This window comes from Heterodontus francisci, chromosome 47 (genome assembly GCF_036365525.1).
Source record: "Heterodontus francisci isolate sHetFra1 chromosome 47, sHetFra1.hap1, whole genome shotgun sequence".
Classification (NCBI taxonomy): Eukaryota; Metazoa; Chordata; class Chondrichthyes; order Heterodontiformes; family Heterodontidae; genus Heterodontus; species Heterodontus francisci.
In genome coordinates, this window is record NC_090417.1 from 8,035,854 (window position 1) to 8,052,339 (window position 16,486).

Consider the following 16,486-nt stretch of genomic DNA (forward strand, 5'->3'; position numbering starts at 1 on the left):
GACATTGACCAGATGTGATTAATTGGGGATGTTAGGGATGGGCAATATATGCTGGCCTTGCCAATGATGACCACATCCCGTAAATGAATAAAAAAAATTATAGTCTTTTATAACTAGTCATCATGCACTAAAAATTTGGAGTACTTTGGAATCAAAGTGCTGTCCCTGAATAAGTCGTGAAGTAACTAATCATAAGGGAGGCAAAAGCAGGCAGGCTTACAAAGGTCCGTCTATAACACGTAACGTATGTTGCTTTTGCATTGAACAACCTGTGTGTAAATATAGGGAAGGAGGCAAGTGGCATGGAACTGTATTTTCTTTCCTTGTATTAAAACAATGTGCCTTTAAGACTCTATTATAAAAAAAAAAGTGCACCTTTGAGACAGAAGTTTTGGATTTCTGGGGCAAGAGTGCCACAGCTGCATTTTGTTACCCAGGCAACAGCAGGAAAGGTCAGTCACAACACATTTCGATCTGACTGTGTGTAAGACTGGCAAAAACCAGTCTGAACCAGTTTGTTTTCAGACTCTTTCTAGCGAGGCGTGCTACTGAAATGCTGTCTATTTTTTCTCAGCAAAAATTCGAGAGCGCTTCAGGCCGATTTGATTGCCTGTTGAAGAGGTAAAAAAGCCTTTCATTTTCGAGACCATTTGTATTGCTGAAGGTAGTAAAACTCCTTTTCTTTACTTCCAAGCCAGGAAATATTTGCTTCAAGATTGAATCTCTCTTGACTGATTGAGTTTGCTGAAATTCAAAGTAAAGTTTCAACTGAGATACTGTCAGTTTTAAAATTCAAGGTGACCTATTGCTGTGCTCATAGTCGAAGGAACTGTTGATGTCTGCTGCAGCCGAAAAGTTTGAATGCCTATGAAAAACAGACTGCTTCATCAAATCCGTGTAAAGACTGCGAGTAGCCTTTGATTACTTCCACATTACCATACCTTACCCATCGGGAACGTAACCCACAAAGACTTACTGATTTATTTATTCTTCAGAAACAGCTAATTTTAAGAATTCCACTTTTAAAACTGGTTACTTACTGTTATTTTTGAGTGGATGTGTTTGAATGGGGAAGTTAGGTTAAAATAAGAAGTTATAAGGCCTTTATACATAGGTTTGAGACTTAGTTTTCATAAATAGTTAATTTGTTGTTCTCTAAAGATACCTGGCTTGGTCTGTTTTATTCTGGGGGTTACTAGAGTGTTTAATTTGGCTGTTTTCCAGTTGGGTGGGAAAACTTTAAGAATATGCTGCGAACTGTGGAGTGACGGGAGTGAACTGACAGTGCGTTGTGCCTGCCGTGGTCATAACACAAGTCTAAGTCAGGAATGAGACAAATCAAATGCTATCCTGACACAATATGGATTCGATCACCTGTGCTACACAATAATGTTTGCTCTGTATATTGTTTTGTCTGACAATCTCACACTTACTTGAAGCACATTGCTGTGAGTTACAGAAGAAAGGAGGCGGGCAATCCGCACTCGGGAATATCACAGAAAACTTACACTAACTTGTTCCAGCTATGAAGGGCCCTACTGCATCTCCTTTTGCCAAACCATTTCTGGCAACACCTTCAGCTGCATGAAACCAACTCTCTGGAATTCTATCCCTAAACCTCTTCATCTCTCCTCAGCAACATTTACCAGAATGACATCTGCACTACAAAGGTTAAATTGCAAGGAGGGATTCCACGGACTAGGGTTGTACTTGCTGGAAGTGAGGAGGTTATGGAGTGATTTGATCTAAGTTTTTAAGATACTAAAGGGAACTGATTGCGTAGACAAAACCTATTTGGGGAGACTAATTCTGGGGGCATAGTCTAAAAGTTAGAGTCAGCCCATTCAGGACTGAAGTGAGAAAATACTTCTACACGCAAAGGGCAGTAGAACTTTGGAACTTCAATCCGCAAATGGCAAATAATTTTGCACCAATTGTTAATTTTACATCTGAGATTGATGGATTTCTGTCAACCACCGGTTATTAATGGATATTAGACAAAGGTGGGTATATGGAGTTAGGTCACAGATCAGCCATGATCTTACTGAATGGCAGAACCGGTTGGTGGGCCAAATGGCCTAGGAATACTACAATGTTCTTCCAAATCCATCTTTTGGTCACCGAGCCCTCAGCTCTCCTTCTCCTGATCAGCGTCCAGTTTCAAATGACTGAATTGTGAAGCACCTTGGGACCTTCCTTTGAAAACCTTGACCGCTACAAGCTTTAGTTTCCATTTTCACTGTTTGTGTATTGCACTAGTTTGAATACTGTGGGTTACAGAGCTATTCTGCAGCAGCTATTTTTGCCTCGTGTAAAAACCAACTGCTTGTTGGTTTATCTAGACTGCAACTGAACAAGTTCCTGTCACAAGTCTTTCCAATCCCTCTTTTGTGACAAAGCTTGACATCAAAAACTACTTCAGTTATAAATTTGAAGAAATGAATTACTGAGATGCCAAAAGCTTCAGCAGCCTGCAATAAATTTGTACATCAGAGATCCAATGGACATCCGATCATGGGATTTGTGAGGGAATTAACTGCTTTGAAAAGAAAGGGTTTTCAATGAACCTACCTGAGAAGTTCCGTGTTGCTAACATAGTGGTGAGGATGGCACCCTAGATGAGAAAGGATGAAAATGTCAACCAACGTAAGCAATTTAAATATTAGTTAACATCACATCATGATCACATTCAAGTACTTTTCACAAGCTCAGATTATCCATCTACAAGACGCACTGCAACAACGCACCAAGGATCCTTGGACAGCACCTTCCAAATCCACGACCTCTACCAACTCGAAGGGCAAGAGCAGCAAATGCATGGGAACATCACCACCTGCAATTTCTCCTCCAAGTCACACACTATCCTGACTTGGAACTATAATCACCATCCCTTCACTGTTGCTGGGTCAAAATCCTGGAACTCCCTTCCTAACAGCACTGTGGGTGTCCCTACCCCACATGGACTGCAGAGTTCAAGAAGGCAGCTCACCATCATCTTCTGAAGGGCAATTAAGGAAGGACAGTAAATGCTGGCCGAGCCAGCAACGCCCACATCCCGTGAACTAATGAAAAAAAGTGTTTCACAGCCAATTATGAACTTTTGAAATGCAGTCACTGTTTAACGTAGGAAATGCTGCAGCCTATTTGCACACAGCAAGCTCTTGCAAACAGTAGCATGATAAATGAACAGATCATTTGTTTTAGTGATGTTAGTTGATGGATAAATCTTGGTTGAGACACTGGGGATAACTCCCGCTCTTCTTCGAATGGTATCACGAGATCTTTCACGCCCAACTGAGAGGGCAAGCTTTTTTTGAAATTTAAACTAGGCAGCTTGGCAGTTAACTGTCAGTCACTGTAAACTAGTGCAATCTCCATGGCAACGCTTCGACCAACCTGAGTTCACTTGTCAACCAATCAGCACTCGATTCTCAAAGTATAAAGTTTTTGTTTTCCCTTACATTGGTATTCCTATGGAATGTCCTGATGAGTGCAAGATGAAAAGCTTCGACAACATGTCTCTATTTTCAGAGATACTCAAGTTCTGTACGACCAGAAGAATTTTGTTGCTCACAAGCACGGACGTCTGCCCACGTGTGATGTGTTCAAAGGCAATTTGACAATCTCTGTGGTAAATGACTCAGGAGCAACAGTCAATATAATGGATACCCCGACATTCCACAAGTTACAGAGAAAACAGAAACTGCAATTGAACAATTGATATATAAAATCTTCTCCTACGGATCAGATAGCCCTTTACCAGTCCTAAGGATCATTCAAGATACTCTCAAATCCTCCAATAGGTCCACATATCAGACTGAGTTCCATGTTGTTGACTCAAGCAAGGGAAATCTGTCATGTTTCAAAACTGTTGATCATGATCAACACCGTCAGAGTACAGAACTACCAGATTAAAAAAGAAATTCTGAAGAAATAGCCACAATTTTTCGAAAGCATCGCCAAAGTGAAAATCAAGAAAATCAAGCTCCATTTGGATGAGTCAGTCCAACCCAAACAACAGAAACACAGGAAGATTCCATTCTATACCAGAAAGAACAGATAGAAACAACTGGACAGACTGGAGAAGTTGGAAAGGGCCAACACCATGGATCAGCCCAACTGTTGCGGTCTCCAAGCCCACAGGGCAAGTACGAATTTGCATACAGAAGACGGGCCAACAAAGTGATAAAATGAGAAAGGCACCCAATGCAACATGAGATAATTGAAGAGATGAATGGGTCAATAATCTTAAGTACCCTGGACCTGACCACTGGCTATCACCAATTTTAGTTAGACGAATCTAGTCGATAATAACTACCTTCAGTACCCACGTTGGATTAAGAAAGTCCAAGCACTTAATGTTCAGAGTAAATACAGCCTCTGAAATTTTTCCATCAACAGCAGGAGAACTACCGGCAGGCCTGAATGGAGTCAAGAATGTCTCAGATGATATGATTGTATATGGGAGAAAACATGCAAAACATGATAAGCACTTGCAAGCAGTGTTGGACCGACTCCAAGTGCACAATTTGTGTTTAAATAAAGACAAGTGCATTTTTTCAGCTACGGAAGTGAAGTTCTACGGGCACATACTTAACAAAGAGATCTATCTCCAGATTCTTAGACTGTGAAGGCAATCTTGAATGCACATCCTCCCACGAATGCAAAACAAGTCTAATCTCTTCCTGATTAGCATCACACATCTCGAGATGGGGCGGCACAGTGGCGCAGTGGTTAGCACTGCAGCCTCACAGCTCCAGGGACCCGGGTTCGATTCTGGGTACTGCCTGTGCGGAGTTTGCAAGTTCTCCCTGTGTCTGCGTGGGTTTCCTCCGGGTGCTCCGGTTTCCTCCCACATACCAAAGACTTGCAGGTTGATAGGTTAATTGGCCATTATAAATTGACCCTAGTATAGGTAGGTGGGAGGGAAATATACAGGGACAGGTGGGGATGTGATAGGAATACGGGATTAGTGTAGGATTAGTATAAATGGGTGGTTGATGGTCGGCACAGACTCGGTGGGCCGAAGGGCCTGTTTCAGTGCTGTATCTCTAAACTAAACTAAACATTTATCCCCGAGTATGCCTGCATCACAGCCCCACCTGGACAGCTCACTTGACAAGATGTCAAATGGAAATGGGATGAGGCAGAAGAGCAGGAATTTCATAGCTTAAAGAAAGCTCTGACAAACACAAACAATCCCTTATTTTGTACATGCAACGCATCAAGGAATCGTAAAGACAAGAAGCCTTCTTGGGGGAAAGGTACAACATATAACAAAAGAATTGACAAAATGGTAGAAGCAGCACTAAGAGAATGCGTACCATGTGAGAGCCACGAAAGAAGGGACAGAGAAGTCTGAACCACTCAGGAAGACACCCTTGCCAGTGAGGACCTGGAAGGAAGTTCCTGCTGATTTTTTAGGACCGTTTTCCCTCTGGTGAATTCATTTTAGTCCTAGAAGAAGACTGTAGCAGGTATCAAGAGGTAGAAATAGTGATATTGACATTTGTAAGAGCAACTCTACCCAAATTTGATGCTGTCTTCGCAAGCCAAAGGATACCTGAAACAGCAAGAACAAACAACGGCCCGCCATTTAACTGTCATGAATTCACCGAATTTGCTACCCATTTAGAATTTACCCATCTAAAAATGACAGTCTTATGGCTGCAAGCGAATGGAGAGCTATAACGTTTTAATCGCATTACAAACAACTCACGCTGAAGCCAAGAGCTGGAAACAACAACTCCTCAGATTTCTAAGAGCCAACAAAGAAACCCTTTATTCGACCACAAATTATAGCACCAAGCTTCACTCTGAACGGAAGACAGAGAAAGGATGAACTGCCACAATTCACGCCGACTCAACTCTGCATGCTCTCAACAGAAAGCTTGAGAGACAAGAGTCAACAACAGAAGATAAAGACATATGCAGACTGTCGGATGCATGCAAAAGATAGTGAAATAAAAGGAGGAAACAAAGTCAGGTTCGGCAAGAGAAAAGATCGAAATTACCTCACCATTTGACCCAAGAGTGCGTACAGTATTTCGGAGAAAAGGCAACATGATCATAGTGAAGAGAGGAAATGACAAACTTCTTCAAAAATCAATATTAAAACAATTCCAGAAAAAAGTGACGAAGATGACTTGGATTACTCCGCATCTGCAAGAACTCAAGAAGTAGTTCAGCCAAATTAAGCACAGCTGAGATCGATACTGTAACATCCACAGAGAAGATCATAGAGACCTCACCAATTACTTGTGTAATTTAAAGACTACGTCATGAATTGATGATGAATGAAGACAGACGGGAACAAAGTCCAGTATTGATAGTGATGTGCCTCAAACCTCTCCCCTCCTAGTTGTTCAAACTTCAGTCCAACTGAGTTTTGTTCAATGTAATTTTGCAGTTGTTAACTTTAAAAGAATGGAAGAAAGTTGAAATTTAAAAGGGGGTAATGTAATGCATTGGTGACTTCAAGTGACTTTAAGAAACCATAGCTTTAAGAGATCAGGCTATTGATGCAACTGATGACATCATCCAGCATATATAAATGAAGGAAATACCATTTTGAGACAAAAACTCAGCACATGGTTTTACAGAGAACAGACATGTACCAGCAAGGAAGAAAGCTGTACCTGAAATCATGTGGTACAAATAATTAAGCTAAGAAATAGTTTTTGTGTTGAATCCAAATATAACAACTGCAGTTGTCATTTGAAGACTTAAGAACACAACACAATGCTACAGGAGGCACCATCTTTTCAATGAGACAGGCCTCTGAGGCAGACGTTAAAGGTCCCATGGTACTATATGAAGGTGAGAGTTAAGTCCTCCAGGTATCATGGCCAATATTTATCCTTCATGCAACATCACGAAAACAAGATTATCTCGTCACTTAACTAATTGCTGTGTACATAGTGGCTGCCACCTCTGCTGCACTGCAACAATTACTTCAAAAATATTTCATTGGCTGTGAAGGGCTTTCAAACAGCCAGAGGACATGATAGGCACTGTACAAATGCAAGTTTGCTTTTTAGTCCTGGTGCACAATTGTATCATGATTCAGTCTACTGTTGTGTTATACATTTAAGTGCAGTTTATGAAAGACCTCATCAAGTCCATTTGCTAACGGCCAACTAAACAAGTTTTTTTGACCACACCTGGTCAGGTGGTTTGGTACTGTCTTGGCATTGCCGTATCGTCAGTGAATTTCTCAGCTTAGTTTAACGTGGGTCACCTCACAGTGAAACCTATGGGTATGGCATATTGCTACTCTGGATTGTCAATGCCAGTACACAAAACAACCCAGAATTTTGAGGAACTTTCTTGCTTCCATCTCTGAGTCTTGGGACGTTTTACTGCAGAGGCACGAATATAAATGCAGGTTGCCGTTGTTGAATGCATGATTTTGCTTTCTCGGGTTGGACTATTTTTTGTCAACATTCAACCATGTGATCTCAGCAGAGGAAAGGGTGGTGAATGCTTACTGCCACTTTAATTGGCTGCGTTTGAGAATTTGCTGCGTTCTACTTCCAATCACAGGAGTCATCACATTCCAACAGTAATTTCAAAAGCAAAATGCTGCAGATGCTGGAAATTTGAAATAAAGAACAAAAATGCTGGGAATACTCAGCAAGTCATTCTGATGAAAAAAAGGTCATGCACCTGATACGACCTGCTCTGCTGAGTATTTCCAACATTTTGTTTTTTAGAAATCCAAGATTAAGTCATTGTACTCTAAGTGGGTTGAGGCGCTTCTGGAAGACTAGGTTCTCAAACTAAGGGGTCTGAATTCTGGACAGCACTCAGCTACTCTGGGCCTTTGCTCCGAGAAGTTTGAGTCTGATTCAACAGCAATATTTAAAATTGAAGATTTGAACAACACAGATACAGAGGTCTTGCTGCTGTCCAAGAACAGGTGACTTAGTTTCAGAGTAAGGAAGCAAAAAAAAAGAAATTCAGACATTTTTTAAAAAATGACAAGGTTGAGAAACATATAGACCAGACCAACAATGAGGCTGGACAATAGGGAATTATGACGGAGTTCAAAAAAAGGGACTGGACAAGTCCCTTGCAGAACTGAGGGTTATGAGACTTAGAGATTCAGCAAGGTAATCTAATAGGTGAGTGAATGGATCAATAACTTGGTCTGGAAACTGCGCTAGGGCAAGTCTTCTTTTCAAGTCCAGATCCGAAGGAGGAAAGAAAGATCTGAACATGCTGAATTCTCTGATCATCAGTCTCAATGCAATAATAATTCTACGAATCAAATGCAAGCTTCCCAAGCAGACTTGAAAAACTGACATGGCCCCCATTGCACTGATGATAACCAAGTCTTTCTTACCTTGAGTTTTCGCCTGGCATTGAATTTCTTCAAACACTCCACAGTTTCTTGGCGGTGCATCATAGATGCAACAGTGGATCGTTGCTGAAAGTAAACAAAACATTTAATTTCACAGAGATTTTTTCTGAAAATTTATCTCTTGCTTCCAATACTGTGAACATATTTCCCCATTCGTTCCACAGCCCATTAAAAACACATGGTCAAACTACTGTTTCTCCATTAACCGGCTATCCCACGCTTCCTTGCACTGTGAACTGGCCATCATCAGAATGTGCTAATTTACTTCTGCATACCTCTTTCAATCCAGGACACATTACTGCCCCAGACAGATAAATTGCACGGGGACAACCCACATTAAATAGCAAATGGAGAAAAGGTACACAGGCAAAAATCCACCATTCGCCTCAGTAACAAATGTGAGGTGGCTAAGTCCAATCAACTTTCGATTGTAAACACATGGTGGGGTGTGAAGTTTCTGCCTTTTAAGTTTTAGTAATAGCAAAAGTGATATAATTTTGAAACTAGATACATTATTTGTTTCCAGGCGATGATGAAGAATTTAAAGCCACTCGCATCTCCTGAGCAATGCGAGTCGGTGAACACTTACACAGACCCAAGGGTGTTTCAGGGCCTCAGTGGCAGTAATACGTTTGGCAGGATTAATCGTCAGCATCTGGTTGATAAGATTCTTGGCCTCTGGAGTAACTGTGTCCCACTCGGGGGAAGGAAACTAGGAGGGGGACAGAAAAACAGGTAAAGTAGGCACAGAAGTTCCAAGAAATGGTGTGTATTTTACATCTTACTTCTGTCCATATTTATTTCCTTCTTGTATTAAGTGTGGGTGGGAGCCATTCCTTCCTTGGTCAGCACTAAATGCTTACTGTATGCTTTCATCTCTAGTTTGAAATAAATCGGTTGCAAAAGTCTTTTTTAAGGACTGCACCAAATCCCATTCACCCATTACCCCTGTGCTCACTGACTCCTGTTTAAGCCATGCCTCAATTTCATAATTCTTATTCTTGTCATCAAGTCCCACCATGGACCTTTGTAATTTCCTCCAGCCCCACAACCCTCCAAGATATTCTCGCCTCTTGGGCATCTCCAATTTTAATCGCTCAACTATCGACGACCGTGCCATCAGCTGCGAAGGCCTAAGCGCTGGAATTCCCTCCCGAAACCTCTCCGCCTCTCTTTCTTCCTTTAAACCCCTCCTTAAAACCTACCTTTTTGACAAAGCTTTAGACCATCTGCCCCAATAACTCCAAATGTGGCTCCTGTGAAGCGTCTTTGGACAGGTTACGACGTTAAAGGTTTTATATAAATACAAGTTGTTGTTGCATTAATCAATGCCACAGGAAATTAATTTACCACAAGAGGAATCACAATGGTATAAAACATGATTACCACCTTCAGTCTGTGGTGATTTATATTTTTCCATTACACTGAATGGCCACTTGTTCAAACAGAAGAACTCAGCAACACAGAGAATAAAATAAAAAGTGCTTTCCTTTTATTACTATCTATATAATTCACTATTGGAAAGACGTGAATTACCAGTGGTACAATCTATTCCTTGTGACCAGTGATGTTACTGATGACACTCGAATCACTGACCAGTGACATTTAAGAGGACCGAATTTTATTTCTCTGTACTAAGTTGCAAAAACTGCAGCCTCACAAATATTCCTATTCTCAGATAAAGTAGAACCAAAGCTAACACTGCCAGTAACTCATAAATGAAGAGATATTGCATGGGCAAATTACAATTTTTTTTTCAACTTTTAAGTTCTGACTGCATCAAAACCCAGACCCACAATTTGTCATTTATCCAATGACCAACTGGGCAGAGCGGGGAGTTCTGCAGGATCCCCTTTTAAGCTGAGTTGGCTCCAATAGCAACCTGCCTGGTAGTGGGAACAAATAGCCCTTGATGACAGAACTGATCAAGCAAGGTGGTCCACAGCACTGCCAATGATTGAGCAGTTAACATAACACATTAATGGGAGCTGGAAAAGTAGAGCTGCCATTGGGGATTGGCATTCCTCCACACAATGTTTAAGCCCATGCCCTGGGTGGACCTATCTGACAAAGCAGTGGGGAACTCATCAGAGTTCTCTGGTGGCAAGATGTGCAAATTGAATGCAAGGAGTCCTCTTCTGCATGCTCAGCGGCAACCCAATCCGAAGATTCTCTGTGCCTAATTGCGGCTGTGTTAACTCTGGACTTATTTGAGTAGGAAACATACGTATGGAGAGAGAGTGCATTTTTAATAGGGAGGATTTCTCAGCGGCAAGACAGTATGTCTTGTCTTCGGCATTGGACTGCAGTAATATAGATACAGTTAGGTCTTCACAGCACAAATGACCAGTTCAATTTTGCAACCTGCTATTGTAGGATTTGGGTTGTTAGTCCAGTTGCAGAATCATTTAGCTACTGTATCCACAGAGACTCTCGAGCAAGGTGAAGTGAATCTGAGCTTGATCAAAGCATTTTTTTTTTTCAAATACCATTTCAGCTCTTAGATCTCCATGTAAGGCAAGGTATCAAAGAAAATCTTAAGATCAAGATTGCAGTTAAGCCATCAATTTATCCTTCTATTTTCTCTGAATCATCCTGGAGAAATGTTTCTGTTCCTATCCAGTAGTGCAGATATTCTCAAGGGAACCTGGCTTGAAGGATTTACTGGTCTGGAGGCTGTCGCGGCGGGGAGGAAACTGAATTACTCAGCACACACTTTAAGTGAATCTAGAGCTTCTCTGCTGGGTAGCCACCTCCTCTTGCAGTCAGCTTACCTTCAAATCCCTTGATACTGTCAACAGCACTCTTTGAAACACAAAAAAAAAACAAATCATTCTTTTGTGCACCTCCTTCTCCAAAGGGTACAATTCAGGATGATGTTTGAGGCAGGGGTGCCAGATTGCAGTCTGGTACCTCATTGTCCATTGCTCCCAAAGGGGCTGTGCACTGTCAGGACAAACTTTAGATGGAAATGAATTTGGAAGGTGTTCCATTTTGGTATCATGCTGGTCAAACCAAGTTGCTTTCATGTACGTACATCGTAAGCGCCGGCCTTGATCTGCTGATAGAGCTTATGCTGGTCTTCATCCCAGAAAGGTGGGTAGCCAACGAGCAAGATATAGAGAATAACTCCTACAATGAAAAACACAAGCACAAACAGACATATGTATTTCAATCAAAGAGCAGCTCTGGATTTTTCATACAAACTCTAAACCAGGGCTGTCCAACATACTGCCCGTGGGTCAGGATCCAGCCCCTGGCCGTTCCTCATCCACACCAGGCCTCCATGAACGGAGATGGGAAATTTCCCTTTGTCTTCCTGCAGAGTGGACTTTTTAAAAACATCACGCTATCAGTTTCACAGATGACAGCTGCTGAAGCAGGAACGCGCTTCCCAACATCATACAGATTCGGGGTTTTCCGACTTTTTTGTTTTAAAAAGCCCGCCGGAAAACCCCGAATCAGTCCAATGGTGGGAAGCACGTTCCTGCTACAGCAGCTGAGCCATGAAACTCAGTTTGATGTTTTTAAACAAACTAACCAAGCACAAGGCAGCTCCGATGAGTGCTCCCGCCCACTGCAACTGTCAGAGAGAGGGGGCAGCGGCAGGGGAAACAAAGAGGGGGGGAAAGGGGGGGGAGAGGGGGAAGAGAGAGGGAGGGAGAGGGGGAAGAGAGAGGGAGGGAAGAGAGAGAGCGAGGGGGAAGAGAGAGAGAGGGGGAAGAGAGAGAGAGAGGGGGTAGAGAGAGAGAGAGAGAAAGGGGGAATAGCGAGAGAGAGGGGGAATAGCGAGAAAGAGAGAGGGGGGGGGGAAAAGAGAGAGGAGTGGACGGGGAGGAACACAGAGAGCGAGGACCACACAGAGAGGGGGGGGGAAAACACAGAGGCGGAGGAACACAGGGAGAGAGATGGAGAAAAGAGAGAGAGACAGAACCCCTGAAAGGTGGACATTTATCCCGAATATTCTGCAGTGCTACTCAAGTGTGCGGACAGAGACGGACTACTTCTGCAAGCAAAAACAATGCCAGGTATGTCACTAAATCAATTTTCAATATAGTGACGAGAAAATAAGTCTATAAATTAGTCTCCTCATTGAAAGCTTCTTCACAAAAATGTGCATTTGTTATTGTTTTTATTAAGATAAATTTTTATGCCTTTATATTTCAAAATTTGCTCACCAGCCCCCTGGGCCGAGCAAAAATCATAATGCGACCCTCTGCCCGAAAAGGTTGGACAACCTGCTCCGAACCAAAAAGTGAATGTTCAACCCGAAGAATATGGATGGGCATTTGCACATTCAATAGATGCACATTTTCCTTTTTAAAACCCAAAACAATCATGATCCATTTAGTTGTTGTCCTCATCTTTCGTCACTATCACACTGCATAAATTTTCTCTCATTTTATTCATTTGGTTTCTGCTTTCATGGACAGAGCCTGGGTCTTGGGATCTGATGAGAGCTTGCGTGGAAGTGAGCACAAAGTTGATAGAAAAAACTGGTTGTGATCAGTATTCTCTAAGCCTGTGATATCATCATATCTTTATGTACTGGAGGAACTATATTGGACCTCGGTACTGAAGTGGAATCATTCATGGCCAAAACAGTGAGAGGAACTGGTTACTACTAAGTGCCTCCCACAGATTAAGTGTGCATTTATAACACTGTGGAAAGAGGTTAGAACCGATGCACACAGGTCTTTGTTGGAAGAGACAGATCTTGGGTCTAGCTTCTGTGACTCAGGACTGAGGTGCAAACTGGTCCTGTCATGGCTAGAAAATAGCATTTGTTAGAGAAGACAGAAAAGCACTGGATAAGGGTAAATCTGTATTTTCCCCTTCTCAGTACTCTGGTGGCTACTTTGGCCCCTATGGCTGTTGTGTCTCTGACAGACTGGCTCAGTTCAAGGGTTTGTCATGGCAGAAAAGTGACCACCGGAGGAGCTGCTTTCTTGAAGGATTTATGGTCAAGTGACTTCCATCGAACATGGAAACTGAAATCCATTCAGAGCATGAGCCGGCTTCTACCTCTGGCAGATATCCTCCCATTTATATCTGTGACACGTTTCCCACAAGCTACAAACAGCACTATGAAATGGTACTCAAAAACACCCGCCGATATTTCCCTGCTCGTCGAAGGGAAAGCGCTTTTTATCTGTTCCTAATGCCTCTCCCATTAGTAGACTGATTGATATCAGGCACTCACTTTCGGTGACCAGCCATCAATGTAAACCCTTCACCCAACTCCTATCAGTGCATGAGACTGTTGCCCGACACAATCAGGGGGTACAGCCTATCAATTATATTAACAAGAGGCCCAGGGAATAAAAACTGTCATGATCTTACATTGGCAACATCATGGGGGGACTTGCAGCTTTTCACATCCTCACCACCCCAAATTCTACTGATCCAAAGATACTCCATGCCACTGGCAGCTTGTGAAAAACTTGCAAAGACCCTTCACTCTTAACCATGTGGATAACCTCGCCAAACTTTCAGCACAGGCTAGTTTTTGTCAGTCAACATCATAGTCTCTGTCTGCTTACTTACCACATGCCCAGATATCCACTGGCTTCCCATAGGCTTCTTTTCGAAGTACTTCGGGAGAGAGGTAGCCAGGTGTGCCTGCGAAACCTGCAGATAAGAAACATGCTGTCAAACATTTTAATTTAGATTTCTCAAGTACAGAAATATAATTCACAAATATATGTTGTCGAAAGAACTGTAATGGACTATGTTGCATAAAGCGGAAGCCATGGACATCAGTCTCACTCTCTTTTAAACCTGGTGTCAATGATGGTTTGGCCCAACATCTTTCTCATTGGTTTGTCATGGCTGTTGAGAAATCATTTTTCTGATTGCAGGGGAAAAAAAATCAATTCAGCCGAGTAGCCTAATGCTGGAATATATGTAAGTGCAGGTTTGTTAAACAAAAACTTCATCCTCTTTCCTTCTATTCTCAGTGCTCAGGTAAAGCTGAAGTTTGCCGGGCACCAAGTGCAAGTGAAACTTTCCTGGCCTGATGCCAGAGATATGACTCTTCACCCGGGCCCATGTTGCATCAGATTTCCAATGGTCAAGTTGCATGAGGTTGGCGTCTGTTTATCTCTGTTAGTATTCTCTGTGAATCTACCTGGCCTTTGGAGGATGGGCTGGTGTTTGTATCTAATCTTTACGGTTTTGTGCAATACTGCTTTGCCTTGCATTGAGGTTGGCCTGTGCAGTGCCTTTGAGTTTGGGCTGTTTGACTTTTTAAGCTCCTCAAAGTCAATTTTCAAGTGAATCCTTCATCTTCTCCAACTGAAAAAGCCAAGGCTCGTAGTGACCATAGATGGGGTCGCAGTGAGCAAAAGCAGGAAGACTAGAGAAAAGCAAATAAATGAACAAGTAATGATCAGATGGTGCCAGGCTTGGGCTTTTAAAAGCCTTGAACTTGTCAGAATAAGTGAATGTTGAAGGAGGGCAACATTTCCCATTTTTGAGGTGCTGGAAAGGAATGGTTATGGTCGGAGTCAGTACAGTGAACCTCGATTTTGAACGATTGTAACTTCTCAGAGCTTCTCAATTTATCTATCAAACCATTAGACCAAACCAAAGTTGGTTTTCTGGATTGACTGATATATTGGGGGTAATTTTAATTAAACCCACCCAATGACACAATCAGATCATTGCCTACAAAGTATCAGTCGTGGATCAGCAGTAACGTTTTCACCTGTGCCAGAAGCTGTTAATTCAAATCCCACTCCAGGGAATGGAGCACAATCTTTCAGCAGACGCTGCAGCGTAGTGCCGTTAGAGGTATCATCTTTCAGATGAGATGTTAAATCGAGATTACTTGTGTAGTGCATTTAACATAATCTCATGCAGTTCAGAGAAATGAAAATAACCAGGTGATGCATTGGACACAGCGATTGAAAGCCAAATCAAAATGGTAGGTTGTGAGGAGGCCTTTGAAGGAAAGCAGAGAGCAAACAGAGCTGGAGGGGTTTAGGGAGAGTGCTCCTAAGAATGGGACAGATGGCTCTTCTACTGAAGGGAATTCTAATGGTGCAAGAGTGGAGGACACGCCCAAGAAGACAGTCCAAAGAAAGCAGCAATAGTGTCTGGAACCTGGTTATGCAGGGACTTGTAGGAGGACACGAATTTTGAAGTCTAGACATGGGGGAGTCATATTTGGGGAGTCATATTTGGGGAGTCATATTTGAGGAGTCATATTTGAGGAGTCATATTTGAGGAGTCATGAGTGGTGGCATAGAGCTAGAGCTCAATACAATTAGCAGACATTTAAGAGCTGAACCCTGACTCCACACACTGAAGTGCAATGACGCTGACGGGGAGCAGGTAGATGAGAAAAAGGAAGGGACACATTCGGGGATACCATAGATGGACAGAGGACAAGTCATCACAGGAAACGTGCTGGTTTCAGTGGGTAGGCAGACATGGAACTGACCAGGGACAGTGCAACAGTGGTGGACCATGAGAGATGAGATGGGTGGACAGGTACACTGTGTTGCACAACAGAGAGAACAGGAGGGCTGCTTTCTACACCCAGTGTAATCACACTCAGTCATCTTATGGAAGGGACCATCTTAAAAGACAAGGTTCATTATTTTGCTTCCATGCATTTGAGAAGCAGCAGAGGATCAACCTGATGATATACCGGCAGCATATTAACACTAGGGTTCTGTTGTATATTCAAGTCAAGGAGTAGGTTTAGCAGTGACATTAATCAGACATGCCTGACTGACCTGACTTCAATCCTGATAAAACTTGGAAAGCCAAATGCAGTTCACAACAAGTCATGAAAAACACCTCGTGAAATATCCAACATTGAAGATCCCTGGCTTTGAACTTTGCCAAACTCATGGGCAAGCCTAAACCGCATCACTGGAAACCAAGGCAGCTGCGAATGCTTGAAGCACAAATGGTTAGGAAGGCATATGGGATACTTGCCTTTATTAGCCGAGGCATAGAATATAAGAGCAGGGAGGTTATGACGGAGCTGTATAAAACGCTAGTTAGACCACAGCTGGAGTACTGTATACCGTTCTGGTCGCCACACTATAGGAAGGATGTGATTGCACTGGAGAGGGTGCAGAGGAGATTTACCAGGATGTTGCCTGG

The 16,486-nt window shown here is 42.5% G+C and overlaps 1 protein-coding gene across 11 annotated transcripts in view; it reads right to left on the reverse strand.

Moving 5' to 3' along the window:
* Window positions 1-16,486, reverse strand: part of LOC137357181 (calcium/calmodulin-dependent protein kinase type II subunit beta) — a 295,035-nt gene that overhangs the window by 95,150 nt on the left and 183,399 nt on the right. For all 11 annotated transcript variants that reach the window (XM_068023308.1, XM_068023305.1, XM_068023306.1 and 8 more), the window contains exons 8-12: window positions 13,913-13,996; window positions 11,403-11,497; window positions 8,955-9,077; window positions 8,348-8,431; window positions 2,572-2,614 (exon numbers count right to left, since the gene is read on the reverse strand). In XM_068023308.1, coding sequence (XP_067879409.1) covers window positions 2,572-2,614; window positions 8,348-8,431; window positions 8,955-9,077; window positions 11,403-11,497; window positions 13,913-13,996 — 429 coding nt within the window. The remainder of the gene's footprint in view (window positions 1-2,571; window positions 2,615-8,347; window positions 8,432-8,954; window positions 9,078-11,402; window positions 11,498-13,912; window positions 13,997-16,486) is intronic.